Source organism: Lissotriton vulgaris, chromosome 1_2 (genome assembly GCF_964263255.1).
Source record: "Lissotriton vulgaris chromosome 1_2, aLisVul1.2, whole genome shotgun sequence".
NCBI classification, from domain to species: Eukaryota; Metazoa; Chordata; class Amphibia; order Caudata; family Salamandridae; genus Lissotriton; species Lissotriton vulgaris.
Window position 1 is genome coordinate 16,088,147 of NC_141686.1, and position 17,775 is coordinate 16,105,921.

Sequence of the window (17,775 nt, forward strand, 5' to 3'; positions counted from 1 at the left end):
CATAACAACTTGTGTGGTGTCCTTTCACTTGGTGTTCAAGGGGTATATGTGATGGTAAAACAGCTGGCTTAACATGCCCCCTAGAGTTTAGCCTAAACACTGCTTTTGTCCAAGCTACTAGGATAGCTGGTCTATAAGGTTGACTTACAACCAATCATCAATAAGGGTCGTTTGGTATGATACACAGTGATCACTAGAATAGTGAGCACTATATATCAGGCCAACTTCTCACAAGGACTTCCTAATTGCATTCCCAATTATACATAACAACAAGCGCCGAAAGACAAGCAGTCCCTGCGGCCGCGAAAGTTAAAGAGTACTCGTGCATGCAGAGCATTTCCCTTGCGGGAGCGAGCAGCGTCAGGCGCAATAATTGCAAACAGATCGCTCCCGTAAGGCAAATGCTTTGCATGCACGAGCACTCATTGGAAACAGTGCAAAACATGCACGAGTTTCCAAGAAAGTAAAGAGCGATTCCAAGAGGTCCCTCCTAAGCAGCGCTTGCGTGCTGCATAGGCGGGACCTAAAAATGACCGGGTAGCTCTACAGATCTGCACTGCTGATGTGGAAAAAAAGGAACTGATGTCAGCGTCCTGGGGTGACACCCATATAGGCCCCATACACATTAAACCCTTTAAGGGCAATGCATAGGACACCGGCGCTGAGCCATTCAATGTCACATAACTTGGGTACTGTTTAAGATTTTCTGGATCCACTTCCACACCTGGGGAATCTGCAACTCGAAGTCTCTTGAAGATAAAATAGCGGCCTTAAATCTACTTTGACAAATTTACATTTGTAATAAATGCAGTGACAATGCAGACATGCACCAATCACTCCTTTTTCTTGCATGTTCAGAACTGTTGAATACTATGTGAACTAAGTAAACAATATAAAGTAAACAAGATAAAGCTCCATGCTCATTATGAATTAGAAGGGTTCTGTGAAACATTGTATAGGGGATGACTAGATTTTATTGTCACGAATCACACCCACTCCTTCACTCTAGAAATATTTATTTTCAAGACAAATCAGTTACACCAGATGAAATGTAAAGCAGGTTCCTCACAGCAGGAAGTTTCTGAGTTACTGAGATATGCAGCAAAATATAATGCATTCTGTCAAGCTCGACAAGGCATATTTTTCGTATGTGTGTATGAAATGCATTTCATGAAAATCTGTACACCTAAACTGCATTCAAACTATCAAAATAATGACACTCTCAAAAAAATTTCAGAAAACTGCTAAAGATAGTTGGGATTGCATCCTACTTGTCAGTATAATAAATGAAGAACAACATTTTTATTCAGAAGCTCTTGTTTAGACTGAAATGGCGAAACATGCCGCCTAAATATAATTAACACTATATAATAGACAATGAAAGAATTGCAAACAATACTGCAGGCCTTACATAGTTAAGTGATAACAATTGAACATAAGACCACAGTTAGGTATAACCAAACAGTTTAATTTCTTCAGCACTAAACACGAATGATATACAAGGGTGGACTATCTGCACTAGTCTTTCTTCTCCACGTCATCACTTTCTCCATATTGTGTAAGATCCAGAGTCACTGCTCGACTGAACATGTAGTCATCTTGCTGAAAGTGGGACAAAATGAGGGATCTGATCACTGAACGTTCATATCTTTATATCATATATATAAAATTGCAATATGGCCATAGGCAACAGCAAAAATACTCCACTCTGTGGTTGGTATTATAGCAATGGTAAATATATTTATGCAGTAATCAAAACAGGTGCGAAGGTTTTCTTTTGTGAGTGTTTACCAACTATTACACAATTTCAGGCCCGATACCTCGATGTCATCACTGGTGCAGGGGTTAACAACATAAACAAGCATTTGCAATGTGATAGGTCTCGGATTTGTGAGAGTTAGAGCTATTGGCGTTGTAAATGATAATGTCTTTTACCCATGCGTTTTGGTTTTGAGTGGATGTATGTGGTGTGGAGTGGAATTATGTGGGTTGGATTGGAATTGTTAGTTGTGGAATTGTGTGTGGTGAAATTGTGGTATGGAGTGGATCTGTGTAGTAGAATCGAAATTTGCCTAGCATAGTAACACTAAGTTTCAATTCTATTAAGGACGCGGAGGCGAGGATTATGCTTTTCTTCCTTCGCTTTATTCTCTATGCTCAAACCACAGCAGCCAGAAAAGCAATAAAGAAGCATTTTTTTCTCTTACAAATCAAGAAAAAACATCATTTCGTCATAACAAAACAAAAACAGTATAGTCCCAAGAACATCAACTCCCATCAATCCATGGGGGAACATCATACTATAGTCCTTATACATTGTCCATGAACTCCTCTGAAAGGTCCTACATTTTGTGAAGCCTTCCTCTTTCTTCGCGCAGTTCACGCCTGAATCCTATTGGTCCTGTTTTGCACCATCATGTCCTGCAACATAATGAAAACACTAGGAGTTACTCTGTCCAAGTTCAAGACATATTGACACTTACTAGCATCGTCAGTGTACTCCCACCACCAAACATCCTTGAAGAAAACAGTTTACTTACGTCCATACGGGTCGGTTCGCACTAACCATGCACGGGAGGGATAATCCTCGCCTAGAATTGAAACTTACCGTTACTATGCTAGGCAAATTTCTATTCTATGTCAGGACCGGAGGCTCCGATTATGCTAGTTCAAAGCTTACTTACCACCAACCGTGCCACATCCACCACCGGTTTAAAATAAAACCTCTTAAAGGTGGAATCAGAAGACCAATCCGCTGCGCGCATCAGGTCTTCCAATCGAGCTCCCAGAGAGAAAGCCTTAGAAGCCATCGCGCCCTTAGCCGAATGTGCCCCAAACTGTTTCGTGTCAATACCAGCCTCTTGCATGACCCACCTCACCCATTCGGCTATAGTGGGCGAAGAGACAGCTTTGTGTGGTTTCCGTAATGCAAGAAGAAGTTGCAGTTCGCCCGGCGGGCGCAATTCCATAGTCATATCCTCGTAGGACTTCAGACAGTCCACCACACACAGCTTGGGCACAGCCGCAAAGGCCGGGTATGAAATTGTCCAAGAATCTGACTTAGTACGGCGACCTACTGTGAAAATAACACATTCCGGGGAAAAAACTCTTGTCGTAACGTCCAAAGCCCGGACGTCAGAAACCCTGCGGCAGGAGACGAGACACAACAGCATGGCTAGCTTAGCCGAAAGCTCCTTCAAAGAAAGGTACCTATTTGGTTGCCAAGATAGAACAGATTTAAGACCAAATTAACGTCCCAAAGAACAGAATATCGAGGTTCTGGGGGCAGCGACAGGCGGATACCCCGCAAAAGGCGTCAGACAAATGGATGCTCCCAGATCGGGGCTCCGTCCACCGGACAATGAGCGGCCGAAATTGCTGAACGGATCGCATTAATGGAGCGGTAGGCCCGACCCTCCGTAGCCAGATCCGCTAGGAAATTTAATAAGGGCCTGCGACCACGGGATCCAAGTCCTGTTGAATACACCAACAAAACCACTTGGTCCAAGCGGACCGATACCGCTTCGACGTACTGTCTGCCCAGGCCTTTGACAAGAGGCACTGAGCCGATCCCAAAAAGCCTGGGAGCGCCCAGCGTCTCCCGAAAGCCTCCATGCCATGAGGCAGCGAGAGCCTTGGCGAATGAGGTGATGCTGCTTCCCATCCGGATTCAGCAGGAGATGAGGAAGCGGGGGGAGTAGGATTGGAAAATCCCAAGAAAGTTCCAGAAGAACCAGAAACCACACTTGAGACCTCCAAACCGGCGTCACCACCACCACCTCTGCCCCCAAAAGCCGGATCCGGGCTACCAATCTCACCACCATCGAGAACGGAGGAAAGGCATAACCCTTCTCCTGACTCCAATCCTGAAGGAAAGCATCCGTAGCCTCCGCCATGGGGTCGGGTCTCCAGCTGAAGAAGCGCGGGAGCTGATGATCGAGACGGGACGCAAAGAGGTCCACCGAAAACGGACCCCAGTGACTGTCCAGCCATCTGAAGACTAGAACATCCAGCTTCCACAGACTGGAAACCCTTAGATGCCTCGAGTGCCAATCTGCCACTTGATTGGCTTGGCCCGGGAGGTATTCTGCCGTCACTGAGACCTGGTGTGCCAGACAATATTCCCAGAAGTCCTTGGCGAGGTCCGCCAAAGCCCGAGACCTCGGGCCCCCCAGGCGATTGACATAGCGTACTGCCGATATGTTGTCCATCTTCAGCAGGACGCATGAACTCGCTTGCTGTCTGGTCCAGCAGCGTACGGCTAATGAACCCGCCAGGAGCTCTAGGCATTTGATATGCAGCCCTTGCTCCTCTAATGACCAAACGCCGCCGGTGGAGAATTCCCCGCAACGGGCTCCCCTTCCTCACCGGCTGGCATCCGATTCTATGACCAAGTCTGGAGTAGAACTGAAAATTGCACGCCCGTTCCAGGCCTCCATGTGTGACAACCACCAAGCCATCTCCTCCTTCGCCTCCTCCGACAAAGGCACCATCTGATAGTAAGTCAACCCTTTTCTGAGATGGTGTGCCTTCAACCTCTGCAAGGCCCGATAATGCAATGGGCCTGGGAAGATTGCCTGAATGGAAGACAATAGGAGACCCACCACCTGGGCAATCTGCCGAAGGGAGGTCCGGGGCCTGGAGATGGTCTGTCTCAGGATGTGACGGATTTTGGCCATCTTGGGGGATGGAAGACTCAAGGAAGCCTGAACGGAGTCGACGACGAAACCGAGAAAAAACAGACTCTGAGCTGGGCATAGTATCGACTTTGACCCGTTAATGACAAATCCCAGGCTTTCTAAGAGGGACACCATCTGTTGCAACTGAGCCGTCAGCCTTTGGGGGCACTGTGCCATGAGAAGAATGTCGTCTAGGTACACAATCATCCTTAACCCCTGACCTCTCAAAAACTCGACCACCGGGTGAAGCACCTTTGTGAAGCATCAAGGTGCTGAAGAGAGACCGAAAGGAAGGGCGACAAATTCGTACACCTGACCCCTCCAAAGAAATTGGAGAAAACGTCGATGGGGAGGATGGACCGGAACCACCAAGTACGCATCCTTGAGGTCCAACCGGACCATCCAATCGCGTGGCAGGAGGACATCCCGAAGGAGGTATATGCCCTCCATTTTGAAGTGTCTGTAAACCAACCAATCATTGAACTCTCTCAGGTTGATTACCGGACGCCGACCCCCGTCTGTCTTTTCCACTAAAAAGACATTGCTGAGGAAACCATTGGGATGCCGAGCGGATCGACAGATGGCTCCTTTCTCTAGAAGAGCGGACACCTCCTCGTCGATCAGCTGGGCATCGGGAACTGAAAAGGAGATGGGTCGTGGGGGTTCTAGCTAAAAAGGCTGGTCGTAGAACTCTATGTGAACTCTACGTCTGCAAGACCCATGCATCGGACGTAAGCTGAGCCCAAACGTCCCGAAAGGCCGCCAAATGAACCCCAATAAGAACCTGCTCCGCAGGCATGACACCGCCTGTTTGACCACTGCCGGCATTGTTCTTGAAGCCACTGCGTCCACGAAACCGCTGCCCTCGAGTAGGGTAGAAGGTGTTGAAGTTCGTCGAGGAATTATATTGCCCTCGACCGGAGCCTTGTCCTCTGTTGCCAGATTGCTGGCCTCCACGACCGGGCGTGCGGCCCCTACTGCGACCGGCCCCCTGGGAGAAACGCGTTTGAAAAACCCTTTTGATATTAGATTGGGCTTTGTCCAATGACGTGAAGGTGGCCGTAAAGTTCCCCAATTCCTTCACAAAAGGCTCACCGAACAGGCCTCCCTGAGCTACGGCGCCTGCTTCCGAGGACGCCAAGTCGCCTAATTTGGGGTCCAGCTTTATGAGCAGGGACCGCCGTCGTTCGGTTGAGAGCGTGCAGTTGGCGTTTCCCATAAATATTATAGCCCTCTGCGCCCAATTGTACAGTACCTCAGGGGAAATGGAAGCGCCCGTGACCTTCGCCTCCTCCGCCATGTCCAAGATTTTTGTCATCGGACCAATGGCGCCCAGGAGCTTGTCCTGGCATGAACGCCAGGACCTATCAATGCCTTTCCTTGTGTCCTTTACATATTTGGCCAGGAAGGTAGCCATCTTTGAATCTAACCCGGGCGTTAGGGCTACCTTCCCTTCCAGTGTGGGGCGGGGACACTCCGCTCGGATTCATCCCCGTGCCTCCTGTTCAAGGGGCTTCCTTAGGCGTCCCATCACGAACTTGGCCACCTTGTCCCCAGGTGCCCAGGCAGCGGCGCGTGGATGCATAATTTCATCCGGATCCAGCATGCCCGATTCATCCTGAGGCAATGTGCCCGCGGAACTGGAGGGACGCCAAGAACGCGAAGACCCCTCATCGTCGCTGTCCGTCGGGGAACACCCATCATGAGACGGGGAAGGAGGAGCCGCGGACACCGCCGGATCCGGTAGCACCGGGGGGCAGCAGAAAGTGGCCCGGACTTCGCCAAGAAGGCACCTTTCAAGCGCTCAAAGGCGTCCTTGTCCACCCCCTGCGCCCCCTCCGTGCCACCTTCCCCACACAATTTCTTAGGAGGGGGAGCACCCTTGTCTGACTGGGGCGTTGGAGCGGGGGGAATCGCACTTGAGCTGGCCTGCGCAATTTATGCGCACTCTGCCACGATGCGATTTGCCAAACGCTCCTCCATAGGGCCTACCACTTCATTTACACACCGGTAAATAGAACTATCTACAGCTTCAAAGAAGTCATCGTCTAAAGGTACATATTGGGTTGATTCCTCCTCCTCATAGTAATCCCCTTGCTCCATCACTACAAGGGCACCTACTGCACCGGGACACACACCAGGAGAAATAACCCCAGAAGAGCTAAGCTCCCCTTAAAACTAACTGCAGGTAGCAGTGCTTGTTTATACACCTGACAGCCAAGGAGTGTTGTAATGCTGACTGTCTGCAGACCAACAGGCCTGTTAACTTTTAGGGCAGGTCAGTGAGCTGCAAGGGTTAAACCGCGGATGAACCGCTGTGGCTAATTAGATTATACCCCCAAGCGCGCAGGCCTTCAAGTTTGACAAGGCCAGCCACCACCTGGCGCGCTTAACGTTCTCCTCAAAACGTAACTTTCCCTGCCCGTAGGCGATTCCGGGGCTTCAGCCTCCGTGTGATTATGGCCCCAGCGGAGCGTCAAGCACTAATGTGCGGGCAGATACAGACCCCTCAGGGCGTTCGCAGTGTGGCGGCAGGGGGACAGGCTCCGGTGTACTCTGCTCCTTCAGCGCGGTCTCCTCTGACGAGACTTTCGCGCTGGGGGAAGCAGCGAGACGCGCTGGCGCTCCCTGGCGGGAAATACACTCCGCCGCAAATGTGGGCCAGCCGCGAAAGGAACGAAAGCGCTCCTGTGGTAGATAAAGAAAGAAAAAGGGAATCTGCAGGAAATAAACACCTGGCAAAGGACAACAATTGAAAGCGATTCCCTTAAGAAAACGGCCCGCATACAAATACCATCATTAACAGGGCATACAAGTGTACTACATCACAGCAAGAAAAAACAGCACTTAACTGGCTGCGCAGCAGCGAAGAAAGAGGAAGGCTTCACAAAATGGAGGACCTTTCAGAGGAGTTCATGGACAATGTAGAAGGACTATAGTATGATGTTCCCCCATGGATTGATGGGAGTTGATGTTCTTGGGACTATACTGTGTTTGTTTTGTTATGACGAAATTATGTTTTTTCTTGATTTGTAAGAGAAAAAAATGCATCTTTATTGCTTTTCTGGCTGCTGTGGTTTGAACAGAGAGAATAAAGCGAAGGAAGAAAAGCATAATCGGAGCCTCCGGTCCTGACATAGAATTATGTAGCATGGTGTGCAGTGGAATTATGTGGATAGTAGTTATGTGGTATTGAATGTATTGGAATCATGTGGAGTGGGATAGTGTGTCATGGAGTGTAATTATGTGGAATGGTATTTTATGGAGTAGTATGTAGTGAAGTTTAATTATGTGGTATGCTGTTGAATTTTGTGGCATGATGTGAAATTCTGTGGTGTGGATTGGACGTATGTGTGTTGTGTAATTGTGCTGAATTTTGTGGTTTGTTGTCGAATTATGTGGTGTGGAATGGAAATGTTTAGAGTTGAATTGTGTGGTGCGTAAGTGTGTGGGGTTGAGTTAAATTATGCTGATTGGAATTATATGGCAAGATGTGGAGTGTATTTGTGTGGATTGTGTTACCAAGTTTAAAAAAGATGAAACAATTACAAAGAAAGAAGGCCTTTATTGCACACAAATTCACAAAATTAGCTAGATGTCAAGGTTGAAAGACACGCTAAACACTGGTGAAAAGAAACACTTCACTTTTACTATAAAGTTAATTTAGTAACTGCGCCCGGAGAATTGCAGACAGATGGCTGAAATGAAACAACCCAGAAATAAGTAATAAGTTATGAAAAGGCTACAGTGTCATGAAGAGATGTTGAATAAATGCTCCCTTTATTATAAAAGGCAAGATCTGCATTTTGTTTGTTTTTCTCCTACATAGGCAAGTCCTTAACCTGACCTACCAAAGGTAATTGATTGCAAGTCAGAATTTGTGTGCTTTAATATATACGTTTCAATATACTTTTGTATGGATTTTTGGCAGAGTGTCATGGTGGATAGGTTGCTTTTGAGCTGGCAGCGAGTTTGTAATGCAGTTGACAAACCTATTGTGCATTTTTTAATTGAAAGAAACTGTGCACACAAAGGGTGCCACTGCATTATGGGCATTCCCCACAGAGCAGATGAATGCACTGCTAAGACAGCTTGGTGGGTATGTGTACCTTTGCCAGCGGTTCACTGCAGTACAGCAGCGTGTTCATTTGTGCATCACGCTTTCACTTTCACTTAAAGTGAAAGCGCGATGCTAAAATAAACACGCTGCTGTGTTTGTAATGGCGACAGCTTTTTAAATATTATTGTTAGCAAAAAAGAGAACCTGCAAGCTGCTTTTATGTGACAAGAGACGCTAATTTGAAGCGCTCGTGCCAGCGTAGCCTGGGCACGCTGCCACACAACTTCTATGAAGGAGAGTCACTGATGCCTGCCTTACAATTTTAAGTATCCTGTTTAATTTCCGTTCGGCCGGGTGCACTTTGATGTGGAAAATGACCCTGCCTTACTTTGCACTTATTGTACCTCATCTCCTAGACTTCCGTGCTGAGCACGTTCTGGATGTATGCACGCGTGCAGCTCCGGGCAGTGTTTTAAGTGGCCTGCTGCCGAGGGCCAGCGAGAGATGTAAACGGAGCACGGGTGGCAATGGGGGCTGGCGTCTTTCTTCCTCTCTCCCTCCCTGCTCTGTCACAGTGCTTTGTTTCTGGTGTGAGCCAGACGTGACTCCCAGAGATCAGGCAGAATCTACTCCCCCAGGGTAGGAAATATGGGTCACTGAGCAGCAGCTGGTGCGTGTTAGTTCCATTTCCACCACCCTGCTTCTTATGTTACTGTAGGGTGTTCAGAGAATATTTTAAAATAAAGTTCCACGCACATTGTATTGTAATTGCATTTGTATTGCGCTTACTACCCGTGACGAGGCATCAATGTTTTTCACTATACTAATGCAATTACAATACAATGTTTCAATACATGTAGTATATTGTATTTAATCAGATGGTTTTCAAGTGTCTTCCCTTCAGGGTGCGATGTCTCGGGACCCGGCACAGGGACTTAAAGCTGGATGTTATGTTATGTTACTGAAATTTTTTAAACGCTCTGTTACCCTGTGGTGTCCTGACGCTATACGCTACCAACCGATAGAGCATCTGTGACTATTAGCTGCGATGACCAGTTAAGTAAATAGCCATGTTTTTAATCCTTTCCTAAAAGGAAGAAGCTCAGTTGAGTTTCTAAGAAGGAAGGGAAGGCTATTCCATGCCTTGGAGGCGCAATGGCGAAAGCTCCTACCACCCCAGCTAATCTTGTTATAGTGGGGCAGGATAGTGTAATAATCAATGGAGATTCGTAGACAGCTCTTGTAGTAAGTTGTTTATTCTTCAAGTTACATCTTAGTAAGTTACAATGTAAGCCCTAATATAAGCCCCACCAGGAGCAGCCTCCTGGCTGCTCAGCCCATCTTCTTCAACTGCTCCCTCACCAGTACAAACATTCCGAACATTCAAAATTACATCATATTGTCTGAGCATCAGACAGAGAGCAAGGGCAGGGAAGATGTAATACTGGAAACGCTGATTACTACACATCTTCCCCCATATAATGATTAAACAAAATCAAACAGTATACACAAATATAAACATAGGAAAAAAAGATAAACATTCCAGAAATAAACGTAATAGAACACAGTACTAATATGGGAAGAAACTCTCCTCATATAATAAAAATAATAATGTAAAATGTAGTACTAGTAATAGAAGTAATAAATTGCCTGCCCTATGTAATAATAGTAATATAAGTAATACATTGCCTTCCCTATGTAATAATAATAATGTAATAATAATAATAGTAATGCAGTAATAATAAAGTAAGTAATGAACATTAAAATAGAAATCGTAAATGTAAACAAATAGCAGGACCAGGAAATATCACATGCCCTCTACTGCACACACTGTAATATACCGTACCCTACTCCTTCCCTTCGCAAGGTCAGGGACTCACAATCCCGCAATACTAGTCTGTTAACATGCTGCATTCCCACTCAGTACCAGTAACTTTACAAAACACTGTAATAAAGTAAAACGCTTCCCTGTGACATTAAATATCAGATCAGACTTTAATACCACCCTATAAACCACACTCGCAGTAACCTTCCCAAATAATTGTAAAGGGGGAATCCACCTCCCTATAAACCACACACTCGCAGTAACCTCCGAAATAATTGTAAAGGGGGAATCCACCTCCCTATAAACCACACACTCGCAGTAACCTCCGAAATAATTGTAAAGGGGGAATCCACCTCCCTAAAAACCACATACTCACAGTAACCTCCCAAATAATTGTAAAGGGGGAATCCACCTCCCTATAAACCATACACTCGCAGTAACCTCCCAAATAATTGTACAGGGGAATCCACCTCCCTATAAACCACACACTCGCAGTAACCTCCCAAATAATTGTACAGGGGGAATCCACCTCCCTATAAACCACACACTCGCAGTAACCTCCCAAATAATTGTCAAGGGGGAATCCACCTCCCTATAATAATACTGTAAAATGAAAATACACATCGAGTATCAATTTAGAATATGACATGTTGCATAAGCAGATATACATAACATTGGCATATATCACCAAATTCAATGCAGTGTCACTGAGTGACTTAGCAGTCATCACATGCACCACAACAAACGAGTGAGAGACTTAATACTTAACCCCTTCGATGCGCGTGACAAGGTCAGCTCGTCATGGGCGTTACCTGCGCTGCGCGTCTGACGAGTTGACCTTGTCACGTAACGCGGGATTTTCAAAATCGCAGCACATAGCGGGAAAACCGATAGCGCGCATGCGGTTAACAATCATCTCACACAGTACAGTTCTGGGTTTCTCATTCCCTTTGACCCACAGTCTAACTCCTTATAGCAATATTTCATTACTGTTCCAGTTTTGAATTCTCCTTTCTCTCAGAGTGAACTTCTTGGTGCAATTGTGCTCCATAGCCAGAAGATGGCGTTGTTGCACTAGTTCTAAGTTTTCCAAAGCGACATTCTTGGTAGTGTGTAGTTTTCAATTTGTGTAAATGACAGTACCTGTGACGATCTTCAGGCAGCGACGCTCATGGCAACCCTCACATTAAAATCATCTTTATCACCAGTACTTGACTCACGAATTTAACTCTGATGGCAATCCAGGTCAGCTACAGAACACAGTGATACGACAACAAACTGGGGCCTTCTTGCAATTCCGTTTCAATACCATGGAGACTCCTGTCGTGGTTGGCAAACACTACACAGTTACAATAGACTGTGCAAAGGCCCTTAGACTACAATCCAAAGATGGCGGGATGCGTTGAGACGGCGTGCCGGGTGGCTTGCAGCAACAGCATGCACCTCTCCATAACACAAAGCATGGACAGCATGGAGGTTCTCAAGTTTGGTAAGCCGCGCGCGACAAGTATGTGTTGGCTCGAGAGGCATTTGAAAGATAACTGTCATAACTCACTGCACGTAATATTAACAAGCATTTCATTTTCCTTCAAACCATTGCGCAACTCCCAAGTTCCGTGATCAAAATCGAGCCACTAACTTCATTATTGTCTTAATTATCCTTTTCCCACGCCATTCTTTCAGAAAGTATAATCACCACACATTGGGACTGACTGCAGTTTAACTGGATGTCATCAGTTAATAGATCATTGCTCACAGTTGAAACTGTAAATTAGTGTTGACTGCAGTTTTCTCCACATGTGTTCTCTGTTACATTTTTAACAGCGGGTCTTGATAATTCTTTAAAAGCATGTGATCAAAAACTGCCCCAGATTATTTTCTACTATGTGCAGCCACTTCTCATCAGGGCACACCGGAGCATTGTCAGCATTCAACACCAAGGCATGACCTTCGCCCCTACCGGGGTTCGATGTGTGCCCTTTATATCACTACATCACAGTCCCTTTCAACACAGTGCTCCGTATGACAATTTGAGGTTGATTTAGAATATACCTCTTCATTGGGCTTCACAGTCTCATACACAAGTGGATCTGGCATGTAGAATTATTTAGGGCGACCCTTGTCAGGGTCACTGGTGGGGCTGGTGCCAGATAGCTTAAATAGTTCAATGTCTTTAGTATTATTAGTACCGTCAGCTCCAATTGCAGTAGCTGCCAAATATTGTTCTTTTCTCCACGCTTAAGTTCTTCTCCTTTTTTAAATCGTCACCAGTGTAATAATCAATGGAGTCTCGTAGACAGCTCTTGTAGTAAGCTGTTTATTCTTCAAGTTATATCTTAGTAAGTTCCAATGTAAGCCTTAATATAAGCCCCAGCAGGAGCAGCCTCCTGGCTGCTCAGCGCATCTTCTCCAACTGCTCTCTCACCAGTACAAACATTCCTAACATTCCAAATTACATCGTATTTTCTAAGCATCAGGCAGAGAGCAAGGGCAGGGAAGATGTAATACTGGACAAGCAGATTACTACAGATAGCTTATTTGGCTTGCATGGAGCGTAGTGCTCTTCCCGGAACATACCACTGTATTGAGTGTTTTAGGAAGTCAGGGCCAATGCCATTAAGGGCTTTAAAAACTATGCACATGGCCTTAAACTGAATCCGTAGTTCAACAGAGCCAGTTAAGAGTTCTGAGTTCCGCCCTCACCGAGACAAACCTGGGTGTACCTGTGAGCATCCTGGCTGCCGCATTCTGCACAATCTGGAGTCTGACCAAATGTCTCTTCTGTCTGTTAGTATAGAGACTGTTGTAGTAATCCAGCCGTGACAGAATGAGCGCTATGAATGCTGTTTTGAGGCTGTCTTCCGGGAGGAGAAATTTAATTTTACGCAGGATTCTAAGAATAAAAAAGCAGGATGGGATGACCCTGCTAATTTGATCAACGAAGGCAAATTTTGAGTCAAGGATCACTCCTAGATTTTTCGCCCTTTCCACCGGGACTGTCCAGAGGTTGGCAGTGTTCCCGAATACAATCACCTCGGTTGCTCCTGCATTAAGTTTAAGGCAGTTTGATTCCATCCTGGATGGCAGGGCTTACTCCATAGTTGTCACACCTTACAACATAAGGCAGACCTATTCATCCAGCCACTACACCTCATGCTAGGAATTTCAAGCCCTTGCATACATTATATATAAAGTGAAGCCTTATGCCCCTGTATGCAACTAGATGTTGAATAAAAAGTCTGTTCCCAATTTCATATATATGCTACATGTGTTCTCCTCAAACGCTGAGAAGGCATTTCTAAAGAAGAGCGCTTTCTCGCCAAAGGTCAGATGCCATTTCCGAGGCAGCGTTTACTTTGAAAGACTTCCTGTAACAGTAAATCACTGTTCATTTATCAAAAGCAGAAAGAAGCCACAAAGGCACCGGAGGCAGTTTTGGCCATATTCTTTAGTGTTGCTTTTATTTTTTAAGGAGAGGACACGTGGCACAGCTGCCGATTTGGAATTGGAGAGATTAGTTCGAATCCTGGCCTCGAATCCTGTTACGGGCATCTCACTTTACCCCCCCCCCCCTTCCTCTGCCATAAACACAAAAAATATGTAACTTCCGTTTCTCGAGTAATACGCTCCTAGGGCCAAGTTCGCCCATATAAAACGGCAAATAATGATAATAATTAAGAGCAACATGTATCCGCAACGAAGCCTGTGGCAAAGGCCAAAATGCTTTCTGTCAAAAGAGTGACAAAAATCCCAAAATAGCAAGGCTGCCATGCTAAAAGATGAAAGCACGACGGTCGCAAAGCGGACACTGCTCTGATCAAGGAAACCAAACACGGTAGGGGTGATGAAGGTGGGGGCATGACACAGATGTGCAAGTAGCGCGCACATGTTTAAGGTGGGGGCATGACACAGACGTGCAAGTAGCGTGCGCATGTTGAAGGTGGGGGCATGACACAAACGTGCAAGTAGCACCCGCATGTTGAAGGTGGGGGCATGACACAGACGTGCAAGTAGCGTGCGCATGTTGAAGGTGGGGGCATGACACAGACGTGCAAGTAGCGTGCGCATGTTGAAGGTGGCGGCATGACACAGATGTGCAAGTAGCGCGAGCATGTTAATGCGCACTACTTTATAAAATAACAATTACGATGTGTACGCGTAATGAGACCGTAGTGAGGCGTGCTGCTTCCGGTAGAAACATAAGTTACCTATCGGATCTCGATCCAATAAAAAGACCACTAACAAAAGAAGCATTTACAATGCAATGGTCTCGGCATTATTAAAGGTAGAGCTATTGGCATTGCTCATTACATTTTTTTCTTTTTTTAAAAAAACATAAATAAATGGTATTGTCATTTACAATGGCAATAGGTGAGCATTAGAGAGTAGTATGTTATGTTATGTTATGTTATGTGGTTTTTATTTGGCGCACAGATGCTCCAGCTAAGGAGCGTCCTGGCGCCCGACAAGGCAGCTACACAACACAACTAGATAAAACAACACAAGCAAATAACTAAGGAAATAAAAACGTTTTCAAAGCGCGACGAAAAGAAAGCAAATCACTCATAGCGCGAATTGCCGGGGGTAAGGAGTTCCACAACGCAGCTGCCCGCACTCGGAATGAGCGTCCACCGGCCCTGCTTCGCTTAAAGCGCGGCACCACGGCCAATTCGAGGTCTGCCGATCTCAAGGGTCGTGCTGGGATGTAATTGGCCATGAGGGTCGTAAGGATCGTTGCCGGGGACCCCTTCAAGATCTTATAGGCGACGCAGAGGACCTTAAACTGAATCCGCTGAGCCACCGGAAGCCAGTGCAGCGCTCGTATGGTGCTGGAGGTAGGACAGAATCTTGGGAGGCCTACCACCGCTCTCGCTGCGGCGTTCTGGATCCTTTGCAGGCGCCCGATCTCAGCTACGTTTAGCCCGGCCAGCAGGGAACTCGCATAATCCAGCCTGGAGATGACGGTAGCTTGGATCATGAGTTGCCGAGTGGGGGCATCGAAGAACTTTAGCACAGGACGGAGCCCACGTAAGATGCCGAAGCAACATGCAGCCATGCGTTTAGTGTGGCATGCAAACGTAAGGGAAGGGTCCAGCCAGACCCCGAGGTTCTTAAGCTCGGCGACTGGGATGGGAGCAGAACCCAACTCCTCCGGCCACCATCTCTCTCCCCACAGTTCCGGCTGTCTACCAAATACCATGACCTCGGTCTTACTAGCGTTTAGCTGGAGACAATTACACGTCATCCAGCTGGCGACCGCCCTCAGTCCTTGTTGAAACCTGGGAGCGTCGACTTCGGCATCCCCGCTGATCGTGACCGCTAGCTGGGTGTCATCGGCATATGACACCATGGTCATACCCCATTGTTTGACAACCTCAGCTAGCAGCCTTACGTAAAGATTAAACAGCGTAGGACTCAGCGAGGAGCCTTGGGGGACGCCCAGGTTCAACGGATGGAATTTGGACTGATAAGGCGGGACGGTCACGCTAAAGGCCCGGTTGGTTAAGAACGACCGGAACCACTCGAGAGCAGTGCCGGTAACACCAGCCTCCTCTAAACGCAGCAGAAGGATAGGGTGCGAGACGGTGTCAAAGGCAGCGCTTAGATCTAATAGCACCAGCGCTGCCGTTTGTCCCGCGTCAAGCACGGAGCGAAGGTGCTCCACCATATAAAGCAGAGCCGTCTCCGTGCTATGACCTGCCCTAAACCCATTCTGCGTGGCGTCGAGTATATCAGCTCGACGGAGATGTTCCGAGAGAACAGCATTTACGTGTGCCTCCATCACCTTAGCTGGCCACGGCAAGAGTGAAATAGGCCGATAGCTCTCCGGCTTGCTCCCATCCAGGCTAGGTTTCTTCAGGATAGGACGAACCATGGCTCGCTTCCACTTCAGTGGAACTTCGCCAGATGTAAGTGACAAATTGACCAAGGAACAAAGCGGTGAGATGTCATGTACCGCCAGGTCCTTGAACACTTCGGGGCAAAGTGGATCCTCTGGGGACCCAGACTTCACTCTGCGAGCCAAAGTGCCTAGGCTATCAGAGGTTAACAAAGGTAGAGAATATAGTCCCTCAGATGGTGGTGGCTTAGAAGATGGATTAGCCGAGGGAGCGACCACAGGAAAGGCTCGATAGATGGCATTCACCTTTTCCAAGAAAAACTCTGCCAACTTTTCACAGTGCTCCACAGAGCTCTGATGTGAAGTTGTGACTTTTTTGTCAGTAAGGTCTTTCATTACCTTAAAGATAGCCTTTGCCGGGTTCGAACTATTCCTGAATTGTGTCGCATAAAAAGAGAGTATTTGCGGACACAGAGCCACACACACAGGCAGAGCCCAACATACAAAGCCCCCCCCACACACACAGAGCCCCCCACAGACACAGAGCCCCCCCACACACACAGCCCCCCCACACAGAGCCCCCCACACACACAGAGTCCCCCACACACACAGAGAGCCCCCCCACACAAACACAGAGCCCCCCCCACACACACAGAGCCCCCTACACTCACACACAGAGCCCCCCCACACACACAGAGCCCCCTACACACACACAGAGCCCACACACAGAGCACCACACACACACAGCCCCACACACAGAGACCCCCCACACAGAGCCCCCACACACATAGAGCCCCCCCCCCACACAGAGCCCACACACACACACACACACACATAGAGCCCACACTCACACACAGAGCCCACACACACACACACACACACATAGAGCCCCCCCACACACACACACATAGAGCCCCCCCCCCACACACACACATAGAGCCCACACACACACACACACACACACACACACACACACACACACACACACACAGAGCCACACACACACACACACAGCCACCCAGAGCCACACACACAGGAGAGCAAGCACAGCGAGGGGGCAGGGAAGCAAGCACATCGAGGGGGCAGGGAAGCAAGCACAGAGAGGGGGCAGGGGAGCAAGCACAGAGAGGGGGCAGGGGAGCAAGCACAGCCAGGGGGCAGGGGAGCAAGCACAGCCAGGGGGCAGGGGAGCAAGCACAGCCAGGGGGCAGGGGAGCAAGCACAGCCAGGGGGCAGGGAAGCAAGCACAGCCAGGGGGCAGGGGAGCAAGCACAGCCAGGGGGCAGGGAAGCATTGGCCCAACGCAGCCAGCATGTACCTTGCCTTGTTATTGGTCTATATCTGCCTGCCGTGTGCATTGGCTTAAGGTGGG

The 17,775-nt window shown here is 47.6% G+C and overlaps 1 protein-coding gene across 1 annotated transcript in view; it reads right to left on the reverse strand.

Moving 5' to 3' along the window:
- Positions 1-999: 999 nt before the first annotated feature.
- SMC1B (structural maintenance of chromosomes 1B) overlaps positions 1,000-17,775 on the reverse strand; it is a 2,420,665-nt gene continuing 2,403,889 nt past the window's right edge. Inside the window, exon 25 of the mRNA XM_086952745.1 lies at positions 1,000-1,602. Within this exon, the coding sequence (XP_086808871.1) occupies positions 1,519-1,602 (84 nt within the window). The 3' untranslated portion in view covers positions 1,000-1,518. The remainder of the gene's footprint in view (positions 1,603-17,775) is intronic.